The sequence below is a fragment of the Gasterosteus aculeatus genome, chromosome 9 (assembly GCF_964276395.1).
Source record: "Gasterosteus aculeatus chromosome 9, fGasAcu3.hap1.1, whole genome shotgun sequence".
NCBI lineage: Eukaryota > Metazoa > Chordata > Actinopteri > Perciformes > Gasterosteidae > Gasterosteus > Gasterosteus aculeatus.
Genome location: NC_135696.1, coordinates 9,292,197 through 9,307,125, shown reverse-complemented (window position 1 = coordinate 9,307,125; position 14,929 = coordinate 9,292,197). Strand labels below are relative to the sequence as shown.

At 47.3% G+C, this 14,929-nt stretch overlaps 1 protein-coding gene across 23 annotated transcripts in view; it reads right to left on the bottom strand.

The window, feature by feature from the left end:
- The window catches only part of add3a (adducin 3 (gamma) a), a 67,727-nt gene that overhangs the window by 16,430 nt on the left and 36,368 nt on the right, over nucleotides 1-14,929 (bottom strand). For 18 of the 23 annotated variants that reach the window (XM_040187404.2, XM_078080470.1, XM_078080461.1 and 15 more), the window contains 2 exons: nucleotides 10,390-10,633; nucleotides 4,453-4,591 (listed from right to left, as the gene is read on the bottom strand). In XM_040187404.2, coding sequence (XP_040043338.1) covers nucleotides 4,453-4,591; nucleotides 10,390-10,584 — 334 coding nt within the window. In that variant the 5' untranslated portion in view covers nucleotides 10,585-10,633. Of the gene's footprint in view, nucleotides 1-4,452; nucleotides 4,592-10,389; nucleotides 10,634-14,508; nucleotides 14,582-14,625; nucleotides 14,744-14,929 lie in introns of those variants that run through there. The other 5 variants (XM_078080469.1, XM_078080476.1, XM_078080462.1 and 2 more) reach the window with 2 other exon arrangements.

Sequence of the window (14,929 nt, the reverse complement as noted above, 5' to 3'; positions counted from 1 at the left end):
AAATAACAGAATATTCTCTAACCCCCCCAAAAAAAAAAAAAAAAACTCGTTTCTATCTATTCTATCTGTCTATCTGGAGTTCCTCAGGGTTCCGTCTTGGGTCCCCTCCTCTTCTCGCTCTACACCAACTCTCTCGGCGCTGTCCTTCGCTCGCATGGCTTCTCCTACCACAGCTATGCCGATGACACGCAACTAATTCTCTCCTTCCCTCACTCGCCCAGGTGCACCAGGTGAACTACTTCTTTCCAGGAAAAGATTCTCCGACCCAGGACTTGACGGTTAACTTTGGCAACTCCCTGTTAACGCCCACTTTGACTGCTAGGAACCTCGGCGTGACACTCGACAGCCAACTTTCCCTGACTCCCAACATCACTGCAACAACACAATCCTGTAGAGAATACGTCCTCACTCAGAAGGCTGCCCAGGTACTGATTCAGGCTCTTGTCATCTCACGCCTGGACTACTGCAACTCGCTCCTGGCAGGTCTCCCTGCTGCCGCCATTCCACCTCTGCAGCTCATCCAGAATGCAGCAGCTCGACTGGTCTTTAACTTTCCTAAATTCTCCCACCCTACTCCACTCCTCCGCTCTCTTCACTGGCTACCGGTGGCTGCCCGCATCCAGTTCAAAACATTGGTGCTCACGTACCATGCTGTGAATGGATCGGGTCCAGCTTACATCCAGGACATGGTGAAACCCGACATCCCGACCCGCACTCTCCGCTCTGCAAAACTGCTCGTCCCTCCCTCACTGAGAGCAAAATACTCGACTAGATCACGACTTTGCTGTCGTTGCTTCGAAATGGTGGAACGAGCTCTCTGATGACACCAGGACCGCAGAGAGCATTCACATCTTCCGCCGCAAACTAAAGACACACCTCTTCAGACTCGACTAAAAGACTAACAAATTGTAGCACTTAAATTGTACTTATATTGCCACTCATCTATAGCAAATTGTAAATTGGCTTATTTGATAAAATTGCACTTGTTTGTTTCTTGTTCTTCTGAGTTTGTATCCTTATGGTTGAAATGCACTTATTGTAAGTCGCTTTGGATAAAAGCGTCAGCTAAATGACATGTAATGTAATATCTGTAGAGGACCACACGCTTTTATCCTCTCTTCCCTACGACGACAGCCAAAATGTCCCACCAGGTTAATGAATTGTTCCATTACGTAGAGCAGCGGTTCCCAAACTTTTTTTCCTGCGCACCCCCTTCCATGTCTCAACCGGGTTGGCGCACCCCCAATTCACACTTAAAAAAAAAACGCAACAAAACTTTGTTTTATCGTCATATAGACTCATGTTTAAACATGCGCAAATAACCACAACACGCATGACAATAACAACATCAACACAAGCTGAATTAAAATGCAATGAATTACAAACGATCCACAACATTAAAAAGAATAGGCTCCGAAATAGATAAAATAAATAAAAACGGAAACTTCAAGTGCGACAATAAAATTAGCCTACACACGATCCACAACATAATTAAGTAACAAAGAGCGGCTCAAACATAAACTAAATTAAAAGACAATAAAAGAGAATCCATCTGCAAGTCTAGCGCAAAAGTCGCTCAGCCTGCAGAGAGAGAGAGAGAGAGAGAGAGAGAGAGAGAGAGAGAGAGAGAGAGAGAGAGAGAGAGAGAGAGAGAGAGAGAATGTGTTAGTATTCCCAACACCCATGTTAATGCGACGGGTGGGCTTGCATCTTGGCACAAAGCTCTTCAAAGTTTGGCGCAATGGAAGACAGTTTAAGCCGCAATTCCTTCTCAACATCATCCAGTCTTTGCCGATGTTTAGTTTTAACTGCTGCCATAGCAGAGAAACCAGCCTCGCAGAGATAAGTTGTGGCGAAGGGCATCAAAACTCTCAAGGCTTGCTTTGCCAAGACTGCGTATGATGTCAGTGACTCGGTCCAAAAATCCACAAGTGGCTTTCGTTTGAACTGTAACTGCAGTGCTCCATCAGATGACAGCTCGATCAGCTGCTCCTGCTCGTGAAATGACAGCTGTGGGACGGGCAGGGAAACTTCAAATGGGTTGCGAATCCAAGCGCCAGATGTGTCCATAGGTGGAAAGTGTTTCCGTAGCTGCTCGGCGAGTTGGTTGAGGTGTTCAATTATGAGCGTTTTTACATGCTCACCCAGGTGCACGTCATTTTCCACCAAGAACTCGTGAAGCGTAGGGAAACACGGGTGTGTGTTCCCACTCACACAACTTGCCCAGAACCGTAGCTTCTTTATCATGGCCTCAACCCTGTCTTGTGTGTTGAACACAGTTACACTGACTCCCTGCAGACTTAGATTGAGTTCATTCAGAGCTGAGAAGATGTCCGCTAGATAGGCGAGCCTTTTCAGAAAATCTTCGTCATGCATACTGGTGGCCAAATGAAACGGATTCTCCTCAAAAAACTGCTGCAATTCGTGCCGGAGTTCAAAGAGCCTTGTCAGCACTTTGCCGCGGGACAGCCAACGCACCTCTGTGTGCAGCAGCAGTGATTTGTGTTCGCTGCCCATCTCGTTACATAACAGTGTGAATATTCGTGAATTTAGTGGACGAGCTTTAATGAAGTTCACCAGTTTGACTGCGTCGTTCAGCGCTGCAAGTAGATCAGCTGGCATGTTTTTGGCTGCGAGGGCCTCTCTGTGAATACTGCAGTGTAACCAGCTGATGGATGGGCAGACTCTCCTAATATGAGCTATAAGCCCTGTGTGTTTCCCCGTCATTGATTTTGCCCCGTCTGTGCAAATTCCCACACAGCGCTCCCAGTCGATGCCATTGGTCCTCATAAAAACGTCAATTAAATTGAAGATTTCCTGTCCGGTTGTTTGGGTAGCAAGGGGCCGACAGAACAAAAACTCTTCTTGTACCGATCCTTCAAAAAGGTAACGGACATAGAGAAGAAGATTGGCCAGATTTGCAACATCTGTAGACTCGTCTACTTGCAGAGAGTAAAACTCACTTTTCTTCACACGGCTGAGTATTACAGCCAGGATGTCTTCAGACATGGCATCAATGCGGCGCGACACAGTGTTATTGGACACAGGAATCATGTCCAACTTTTTTGCCTCTTTCTCTCCAATCATACACGCCACCATTTCTTTGGCCGCTGGCAAACACACGTCTTCGGCCATTGTGTGCGGCAGCCCCTTTCTCCCTAGTCTGTAACTGAGCAGATATGAAGCCCGTAGTGCGTCTTTCGTAGACCCAACGCATGAATGAAACTGCATTTTCTTTTGGCTTTTCTGCAACTCCTCCAATTTCGCTTTAAAAAATGTAAGGGGCTTGTGACTTAAATGGCCATGCTTCGTGTGCATGTGACGACGGAGATAAGATGGCTTCAGACAGCTGTTTGCTAGAACCTCACTGCACAACACGCACTGCGGCTTCGGACAATCTGTATCGCCGATCCAAGTGAAGCCCAGACCCAGATAATTGTCATCATATTTTCTTCTTTTTTTTCCCGTCTGGTGTTCACCCTCATCACTTCTTTTTTGGCATCTCCTACCCTGCTCTTCGGTTTCCTCCCGTGCATCTTCTGACTCCCGCTCATTTTCTGTCTCTATCCTCTCCGTCTCTGTTGCCTCCAAATCCTCTCTCTCTCTTGGTCCCTCTCCTCCTTCGTGACTAATAACTTTATTATAAGACGTCCCACTTGACAGTTTCCCTGATTTCAGCCAGTTAAGCATATTTACACAATCAATGAAACGAGTTGGCGCGCATATTGCCTAGCGGCTGCAGTGTATGAAAGAAGAGCATGCGTAGAAGAAGACAGCTGCTGTCTTCTTCTACGTTTCTATCAAAAAATAATATATTATAGTATTTATATTTAAAATAAAAGCGATTACAAAGGAAATGTTTACTTACTTTCATGCTTTTTTATTGTATGGAAAAATCCTTTTATATATGTCAATGAAAAAATCCCACTTAAAAAAACTGACCGCCATTATATTTTTCCTCTCGCGCACCCCCTGGTGGCAGCTCGCGCACCCCTGGGGGTGCGCGCACCACACTTTGGGAATGGCTGACGTAGAGGAACTGCCTGAGTTCCACGTGAATCACACTGTAAGGGATGTAAGCAGCCCTCCAACCAATACTTTCAATAGTTCAGCACTGAACTACTACATTGCATTTGTTGTGTAATTTGGCATTAGTTGTGCATTCCAGCGCTGTGATTGGAAGCAGATTTCACATATGGACTCCTGGACAAAAACCTTTGATCAAAACCCAGAAAAGTATGCGCAGCTCTTCCGGAGTCTGGGGTTGGGTCGTCTTCGGGTATTTATGCCCCCGAGCACCCAACCTCATGTTTGAATGTGGATCTCCCGTCTTCAACTACTGATGGCGCGTTTGGTTTTTCGGCGCTGCACAAAGCCTTTGCACCTTGGCCAAGGGGGTTGCACGTGGCGCTGAAAGGTAGCGTAACCTGCCACAGCAGTGGGAGCACTCACTGAGAGGGGAGGTGTTGAAGCCGCCCACCGAGGTCGACATGAAGAAGTCAGCGATCTGCCTGAGGGCCAGCAGGCCCGTGGTGTTGTTCCCTATCCGCTGCTGCTCCGTGATGAGACTCTCCAACTCCTCCTTGAAGGCCTGCAAGGGAAGAGGAGGGATGCAATTAGGAAGTTAGGAAAAATATATTTGACTGTAATGATATAAATATATTTGACTGTAATGATATCTAAAACAACGAGGATGATGGTGAGACAGATTTGAGTCGGTTGGGAGATGAGAGAGCGGGAGATTAGAGGTAAAAGAGGGATGAAAGAGTAAAAATATGTGGCAACATTAAGAGAGAGAGAGACAAGAAGAGAAGGACTATAAAGGAGACGTGTTAATCACGGATTAGACATTCCCCTCCGGTGTCAATCTGAATCTTCCTCAAAGGGCTGGATCCAGCTGGATCCGGATAGGCTGGCTTCACAGCGAGCTGAGTCAGGATTGGCCCTCCAGCTAAGCTCAGCCTGTGCTACGATTGGCTGCTCGATTGTGTGTGTGTGTGTGTGTGTGTGTGTGTGTGTGTGTGTGTGTGTGTTGTTCATGCTCATGTCCAGTCTACAGTCGCATGTAGTATGTGCTAACATGTGCGGGACCAGATATACATACAACTATGATTTTAGGGTTTCAATTTCCTTCAAGGCAAAATGTTACTCATAAATGAAACGATCAAACTGAAATCACAAGACCCCTTGGCATTGATGAAGATTGGAGCGGACCTTAAGGATAATTAATCCCATTCAACTCATGCAAACACTCGTGTTCATGCTGAATGGATGAAGCCAGTCAAACTCCAGCGTGTGACAGCAGAGGAGGTGATGGAGTGTGTATAGCTCATAATCTTTATAAGGTTGTTACACAATCACCTTTCCCATTGAACAAGGGCCCCGCCCCCCCGAGAATGTTTGGAATAAAAACCGCTGTCCATTCGTTGCTGCGCGCAGCAGTTCTGCCCCAAAAACGTGCGCGTGTACACCGAACAACGAGAACAAATACATCCAATATCAATGCCTTTATTTCATCTTTCCGGTAATGGAAAAGCATAACGCCTCTCCAATATAGCTTTACACTCGACTTCCCCTCCCCATGGGACGCCCCTTTAGTCCTATGCGGATGGAGTTGAGGCCGCTGGGTTTGTGCCCGTGGGGGTCGTTTTGTTAAAGCTGATGGGACACATACAGTCCGGGAGCACCGCTGATTCTGAACCCAAGCCAGACATTCTCCGGTCCCTGGCGGCGGGGTTGGCCCTGGCAACCAGCCTGTTGCGGATGTCTGACAGTGGTGGGTCAGGTTTTGGTTTTCAGTTGCCGTTGTTGTTGTTGTTGTTCTGGGCATTCTGGTTCAAAGACTGTTGTGCAATCACATTTACATTGGAGGCACTGTGCTAAAGACGGTTTATTGGAGTGACAGCAGAGACACCTGACCCCGACTCGTCTAGAGGGTCTCAAATATCAGCTAGCTTGACACTGGTTGCTGAATGAAAGACAACAGTTTAAACAGTTATATTGGTACTAATAAATCCCTATTAATAAAAACAATTAATGAAATATCAAATGTAAAATGTCATTTTAGCTCAGTTTTGGTCTCCACCTACTCTCTACCTCTCTAGCTGCTAAATTCTGTTATGTTGACCTGCTTGTCTCTGGCTTTGTCTGCTGCAGGTGGCGGACAGTGGACCTTTGGAGCTTTTAGATGAAGACAGCTGCTTGCTGTGGCTGACCATGATCCAAGAACTTAAAGCGCAACAGAATGTTTGTGGGCTAAAAACAACAAATTAGCTAAATAACCTCCTTAATCTTTTTTTTTTTTTTTAAATATCGTCCAATCAATGGTCAGTGCGCGGGCAATGTTTTGGAAGAAAGCATATTAAAAAGCTAAATAAGGATTAAAACACACAAACACACACGCAGGCATCTGGTCTACAATTTGTGGGTGTTCCCAAGAAGATTATGACGGCAGGGATTTTATTCTCATCATCTAAACGGAGCCTACAGTAGATCCTAGGATTAATATTCTGGAGCCTCCCCTACGCCTCAACCCCCCCCCCCCACCCCCACATCTGCAGCAAAAGACAAACACATCCAGTGTGTTTTCTAGCTGCTTTGCCGTGACACTTCAACTAATGACACTCGCACTTCAACCCAGAGACCAGAACCGAGTGAAGCTTCAAAGCAACATGACATCATTGCGTTGCGACAGCACGTCTGCCTCTAGAGGGGAAAAAAGGCCAAAATATTCATGGACCTTGCCGGCAGAAAATCACAGACAGGCAAGCGGGCTAGCAGGTCTGAAATTAAACAAATGTGATCCAATCAGAGAAATAAGGAAGGCTTTTCCTGACTGCTCCGAAATGGCAAACGTTAAGCTCACAAAAATGGAGCTGCAGCGGCCCCGTGAGAATGATCTTCATTTGTGGCACTTCAGGTCATCACCTTCTCCAAGGGACAATAGAAACCTCTTCGAACTCTAACGAAGACAGGAAGTTTGAAGCCTTTGAAGAGCTTGTGTCCTTTTCTCTAGGTCTGTTATTGTAGCAGATGCAGGTGACGCTTTTACTGTCGCGTGTCCCGCTGTGGGAAAGGAAGGCGGTTATTTCTGTGTTGGAGCAGAGCCAATCCTGCACGCATGTCTTTGCACACTGATCGAGGAAGAGACAGTTTCAACATTACCTCACATACACGCTAATGTGAAATGAAACTATTTCAGTTGGACTGACTCAAATTACCAACGTTTCATAACTACCATTAGACACAATCAGGTTATTCTTTAAGTTCACACGCATGGCAGACGGAGCCTTAAGCTATTTATTCTTTATCTGGATTATAACGTCTTTTAAATAATTTTAAAACGTCATCTCAATGGATTCCAAATACGGTGACAGCTGAAGACATACATGTAAAGATAGAACAAAAGGTAAACACACATCAATTATCCTCGACGCTTGCAGGTGGGGCCTGTAACTTCAGCCTCAACCTCCCCATTTATGTCAGTAGAATGCTGTGCTTTCAATGAGCCGGTGTCACAAAGTTAGAGAGTGGCTGCCTGCGAGCTTGTCGAAACTATGGATTTCCCCCCTAACCTCAATTTGCTTCTGGCAAATTGGTACCCAACCCCAGCTGGTCTACCTGGACTGAAAAGGCAGGGACAGCAGGCTGCAGATAAGTCCACTCAGGATATTGGCCAGGCACCATTTTGATAGCACTGCTGATATTTTGCAAATTTTGAATTTGCAAAAATCAGCTACACTCCTTCACTGTATGAAGCTTATATGGATCATTTTAATGCACAGCAACACAAAGCCAAAGCCTGGGATTACTGTCCCATTAAAAACTGAGGGAGGTTGTGATTGAATGAATGAATGCAGCTGAAAAGGAAACTTTTAAATGTGGATTGTTCACGTCATGGTCAATACCCATTGCACCTAATCAGGTCAGTACCGCAACTGATACCGATCTGGCGTCCCTAATTCTTCCAATCAGATTGATCATGCAGTCCGTCGCAAGCGTGTGTGAGTGAGCGTGAACCTCTCCGTCTGTCCTCGCCTAATGGTGGATTCTGCTGCAGGGAACGGCATTGTGGAGTGGGGGAGGCGAGGCCAGTTGTGGTTGTAGGCTGAAAGACCTCTCGCAGTTATGGTGACACACAAAGTCAGTTTCACGCCGTTACTGTGTAGTAGGAGATTTAGCTAAAATGTGGGTTGTTTTCATTTGGTCACCGATGGGAGCAGAGGAGGTTTTAACAGAGCGCAGAGGTGGAATTTGCCTCATACCAGCCGGTACTTTGAAGAACCCGCCAAAGCGCCGCAAATCATCCTTTTATTTTCTGCTAAGTGGGGGGCTGAGTAGGTTGACCCCTTTGCATCAGTCAGTTCATTCCTATGAATGAGTGGGGAGAAGAGGAGAACCTCATTGGGGGGTGGGAGGGGGCACTGTCCTATCTGCACCTACGGATGCTATTTTGTACCAAAACACCACGTGGTGGTACATAGTCACTATGTCTTTCATGGTTGACGCAGAGGAAAAAACAAAGGCAGAAAGTTTTTTTTAGGGTGATAGGCCACGCCCCCCTCTTCATCGCGTCAGGAGCGAATGACGCGATTCATACGAGTTGACCAGAAATGGTCATGAGAGTATGAATGAGAGTACGCGGCGCGTTTACAGCGTTTGGTGTGAACTGAGCATCAGGGAGCTTTTGACCTTCTGACTTTTTGGAGTGCAAAAGAAAGTCACGTCAACCCCGATCCCATCACAGGGATGAGCTTAACCGAAGAATTGAACACAAATAATTAAATATCAGAAACCACCTCAAGGCAAATTGTAATCATTGCAGGTCATTCGACACATTCCACAAAATAATATTCTTCAAAATATTTAGCTTCCTTCCCTGCCGTCCTTCCTTGAATGATATTAAGTTACTGAACAAATCTAGTATTATTACAACTTAGGCAGACACAAATCAACCAGAAGTCCACTGAGAGAAAACAATGCAACATTTATCTAAAAGGTAATTACATATTAGAATAATTTCTACAGAAAGGTATTTTCTGTCTTTAAGTGTTTTAAACATCATTAACTGCATTAAAAAAAAAGTTTTGGTCTTCCATAGCAGATGAAACCAGCTTTTCGGATGGAAAATGTGATCAGAAATTTTGCCTGTGTCACTTCAATAAATGCATTAGGAACTCATAATATGTATTAGTTTCATGTGTGTGCATGCATCTTACTCCCTCTCACCCCCCCTCCCGTGTGTTGTCTCCCTTTACCTCCCTATGCATGTGCATGGTGAATGGGCTCGAGCTTCTTTCTAAAAAGTAAACACTGCTGCATGAATGAGACGAGCGGATGAGAGTCAGCTGACGTTTATTCAGATCTAAATCGGTCCGACTTTAAATACAACCGGCCATCCGAGCGCTACAACCATGTCATCTGGGGCCGCCACCGGTTCCATAACACTGGAATCAAAACAAACTGACAGAGAGAGGAGGAGGGAGGAGGAGGGAGGAAGAGAAGCACCAGCTGTTGACGTTGTTTTTTTGTAGCTGAATAAGAGAGCCACCGAGAAAAATACGCGATGAGAGAAGCCGCACGTGTGCACGACCAGCCGGTGACGCATGTTGTTGTGGTTGAACATGAGCGGACTCGCACCGAGAGGCCAACTGTCCTGATGTAAGGACTCACAAACCCGCCTGCAGCCCAAAACACAGGGCTTACAGACAAGCTTGACTGTCTAGCAAGAACAGGATCCCTCACAGCGCTCACTCCTTTGCTCGATTGTGCGCGCAGACGCACAGCGAGTATAGAGAGGAAACCTTATATTTCACCAGCCAACACTGACGACGCCTTCAGAGTCAATTTGTCACTGGCAGTGCAGATGCCTGACAGACCAGCAGGCGCATACCTCTTAACTGTGCCGCCAGCGCTTCTGTGGGTCTGCCAACCGGAGCGACAGTAACCCCCAAGAATCCGGACCTCCGGGGAAAACAAAAATCAAACCGCAACACGGTAGCGTGCTGGCTGACACGTGCCCCGTTTACCTCAGCAGAACCTGACTCGACGCGAGAGCCGCTGGACCGGGGAGGCTCCGACGGTGAGCGGGGGCGCGGCCGCCGCCGGCTTTGATTTTGTGTGTCAACACAAGCGCGTGCGATGCCGCAACGTCTTTTGGAAAGCGCTTGGTTGGGGAATCATAACTGACAGCAGAGAAAAGGGGAAGTGACGAGCCACACCTACACCCAGCGGGGTGAAAAGGTCTCAGCGGCCTGTAGCGAGTTCGCCTTCAGTGATCTTGAAAACAGAACCCGCCTTTTCTGTGTGTTCTCTAAACGACGCAACCCCCCCCTGTGAGAGATTCCATGCATCTCCCCTCATATTTAAATAAGCAGTTGGTGGACTTACGGGGCTCTGCAGGATCTGCGTGACGCGCTTCTTCTGCTCCAGGACGTTGAAGTCCTGCCGGAGGTCGGGTGACATGTTCCTGGCCCTGACGTACTCTGGATCGTTGACGTTGACGCGGTCGAAGTAGCGCTCCTTCGCCCCGCCGCTCGGTGGGGGAGGGGTGGTCACCACCTCCCGGTGGCCGTCGGCGCTCATGCCTGCTTCACCTGTGTCGCTCGCTGCGTGGTGCCGCTACGACTCCCGCCTGAGAAGAGGAGGAAAGATCATTTCATTTATGGGTATTCCATTTAATTTCAACCTACGACTGTAATATTTACTCAGTACTCAGATGTTTTACACTATTTCAAAAAAAAAGGGAGTTTAGAGAAGTGAACAGAAAGCGCCGGGTCACAAACATTTACAGCGACGTGCTATGCAAATTATCACAATGCAAAGCAGATGTGCTCGTAGAACACAACATTTTCATAATGTCTATTATCAATTTCATTTATATGCTGCCTCATTTCACCCTGAATAATATTTACCACACAAGGCTTCACTGACAAGCCACTCATGTTTAAAATCCGTCGCTTAAGTTAACCGATCAAAGTCGTCAAATGATGTAGTGAAATATCACTTTCTAAACTGGCAATCCAAAAGCCAACATGTCATCTGGGCACTGAGTGGGCTGCGCTCCATCGCTTCACTGCAGCACGTACGCATCAGTCGGGTCACCCGGCCGAGAGAGCGTCCGCCGAGGCGCACCAGGGGGACATGAGCGGTTTAGTTTGATGATGGAGGCCTCGACTGGTGAGGCGCTTCACTCCCACCGTTCATCCACAGGTCAGCTGGCCAAACATCAAGCACTTTGCCGGATGCAGGAATTGTTAAATTAAAAGCAAGAGTGACCCCGTAACCCCGTTGGTGTCCCGCCAAAAGGGACATAGCCAATAAAAACAAAAGGAAATACATTTGAAAATATGGCAAAGCTTGTGGTGTGTGTGAGAGTTCATTCTTTTAGAGGAAGTCTGACAAAAAACATCCAGAAAAAAACAAAATAGAATTTTTTTTTCTGCATCTACGTGTCCTCCACAAATTCCTTTAGAACTTGACCATCGCCAAGTGGAAAAGAAAGACCGATTCACTTTTGAGTTAGATCGATTATTCACCTTTTTCTTTAAGATTTACTTTATCAAGAGATGGAATGCATAATGCGTAACACAGAAAGGAAACACATATAATACTGCATTTTCCAGGACGCCTTGCAACTAGGCTGCTGTTGCTGCAGCGAGGGATAAGCTGGTGCTGTTTTAGGGAGAGGCGGGGCTTAAGGGACCTCTAACAGATGGTGCATTGGCTTGAAGAGCGGAGGAATGAGGGAATGAAAGAGGGAGAGAGAAAGAGTTTAAGAAAGGAATCACTCTGCTTTTTGGCTTTCAGAAGCCTGCCGGCTGCAGGAGGGTCAGGACGTGGTGGTTGCACCGCCGGGAGTCACACCTTCTCCCTTTTCCTTTCCTCTGCCCGATGGGGCACAGGGGTCCTCGAGGTGGTTTGGTCCGTACATGCCGCTAAGCTACTCACTCAGGGCAAGAGCCACTTTAGATCAGAAGACTCACTACGCTAATGTGAAGAAGGAGTCGGACTCGGACAAACAAAGCAAAGTTAGAAAAATCCCTCAAAGTGGATCAACATGTAGCATGTTGCGTGTAGCATGGCTGAAACCCATTTGCACGAGTGCTGCTGTACCGATGCTTTGCTCAAGGACACTCAGCGCAGCTCAATGTGTTTGTCAATCAGCCCCCCCACCCCTCCTCAATGACTTCCCTATTTGAACCAGGAGATAACATGCAGTCACGAGTTTCAGCAAGCAGTCGGATGAAGAAAGAAGCTCACGCCCTCTGGGATGACTGCGCTGGTGAATCCACAGAGAATCCACCGAGGCCTCTCGCTCGCCACCAAAGCTGTGCTTCATACGATGGAGGAGAATAAAAGCCGCCCAAAAATCCTCTTTAATTGAAGGCAGCTGTGCAGGGAAGAGTTACGTAATCCGATATTGAATTCATCCGACCTGCTTTCCGAGTGCACGCGGCGGGTTAGGATGGAACCGCAAACGTGCGGCTGGGTGATGGCGGGTAAAAGAAGACCCGGGGGGGGGGGACCGCTCGATGCCGATGAGCCGTCGACGCGTCCTTCCGCTGTTTTTACAGTCTCAGCTTCTAATTTTACCTTTACCTTATTTTCTTATCGGTCGCAATTATTCAAGGTGTCTAATTGCTCCAGAATCCAAAGTGTGCACGACGAGTCCAGAAAGCCCAGAAAGCCTTCTGAGGAGTAATGACCCTGAAATATGCTGAATGAGAGGAATTCTGTTACCGTAGAATGCAACAGCTGTAGCCGCACCAAAATAAAGTGACACCCGCCTCCCTCTACTCGCACACAAACACTCTGTCACAAGACCGACTCCAGCACCCCCCCACACACAGCATGAGCCCCCCCCACAGCATGAGCCCCCCCCTGCACCTCTGTCAATAGATCATTGTCCCACTCCCGAATCCTCTCGGCCCGTTCACATCCATCCAGAGGCTTCGGCGGATCGGAGTGTGCTCAGTTAATCTGAGTAAGAGCGACTGATCGCATCACGGCTCCAATGTTTACACCTCGAAAAAATAACACTCATCCAGTGAGACGCGCCGAGGTTCTTCACCACAACGCCGGCCGTTTAGATCGAGGTCAGCGAGCGATGGGAAATTCCAGACGCCATCGCCCTTTAAAAGACGCGACTCACTGCAATAGATTTAAGCCCCATCGGGATGTGGTAGATACGGAGCAGGCCGGCCGCGGGCTGAGGCACGGAGACGGCAACTACTCGTGACCTTTAGTGCCCCCCCCCGTCCTCACAGCTCTGCATAGAGATACTCATCAACGTTCACGTCTTCAGAGTGCTACAGACACAATGACTGCTGTCGACCCAACCAGGCTTGACACGTCCTTTGTTACCAGGCGTTACTTGGTGTCCCGTCTTAACCCTCACTGTATGTCCCTTCTCTCCATTTAAACAGGAATGTCCCATTCAGAGTCCTCGTCATGAGGGAAAGACAGAGACAATCTGAAAGATACTGGTCTATGATTAGTGTCACTATCCAATTTATGGGGAATTACATCCTTGATTAATTGATTAGTCTTCTGATTTGGTTTGACTAAGCTGAAGCTGTTCTATTTACTATTACAAGACACAAAATAAAACCTGTGAATCCCGTAACTTCAAATCTCTGATCATTATCTCACTAACAGTCCACATCCCAAAAATATTCAGTTTACTTCCTGGTACGACAAAGAAAAGCTAAATCCTTACATTTCAGAGAAAACTTTTACTTGGCCAATAATTAATAAAACTATTCAACCATCGTACCGGGTTGCAAATTAACTAACGACTAACTGATGATTACTGCTTGTTTCTACAGCATTCAAATGAAACGCTTTGAAAAACACATTTATTCAATTAAATAGCATTCTTTACTTCACCTCTGATGGCGGGAGCCAACTGTGTGTCTGACCGCGCTCACCGTCAATTCATCTGACATTTGGCTGCATCTCCATCTGAGGTCAGCCAGCTGATCCAGACACCTGCTCCACCTCTCCGTCGGCTCCGGTCCCTCCGCTTTCCTACTTTTAAAATGTATGTTCTGTCCTGACGGATTGGGTACAACTCGCCCGGGGCACGCGAAAACACCACAATAATGCAGGCCGACAACACAACGCTGTGGATAACGCACCCACCAACACACACACACCTCTTATCTATATCGTGCCTCGGGGGGAAGCTCGGCTGTCGGGCTGCTTGAGTGTCCGTCACCAAAAATAGACAAACAGCCCTTTGGGTTGTGTTACGACGCCAACGGCAACAATACCAGGAAAGAATCTGTACGTCGGCTCATTATATCCAAACACACACTATACATCTGCACACCTGCAGTGTAGAAACCTGTACAAACACACAAAAAAACACACAAAGCAAACAAACTCAGAGTGTTCAAACACGCCTGCGTGACAGAACCAGCAGTGAAACTGGAGGCCGCTGTGTGTGTGTGTGTGTGTGTGTGTGTGTGTGTGTGTGTGTTTGTCAAACGCTCAGCAGCTTACAGTCGATCCAGCAGCTTCACCATGAGACACAACTCTACGTCACGGCCGCACAGGGCAGCACTCGGTTTGTTGGGAAACCTTATTGTGGAGAAACACACACGAAAGAAATAAGCTTACCGGCACTTTGATTCCTCTTGTTGATCGAGTGCGTCGCCCCCCCCACCCCCCTTTAACATGCAACCTCTGATCTTCTCCCCGCCACGGCTAATCTTCTCCGGTGCTCACTGCACTGGTACTGTTGGGAGGGCAGGAGAGTGTGCGCGTGGGTGTGTGTTTGTGTGTGCCCGAGGCAGCCAGGAGAACATGGAATTCCCCTAAAAGTACACATCGGTTTGTGTGGATGGATGATTGTGGAGTTCGAGTCACGCTTTTGGAAGCATGTGTGAACACAAAAAAACGAGAAGGACTCTGGGTGTTTAAA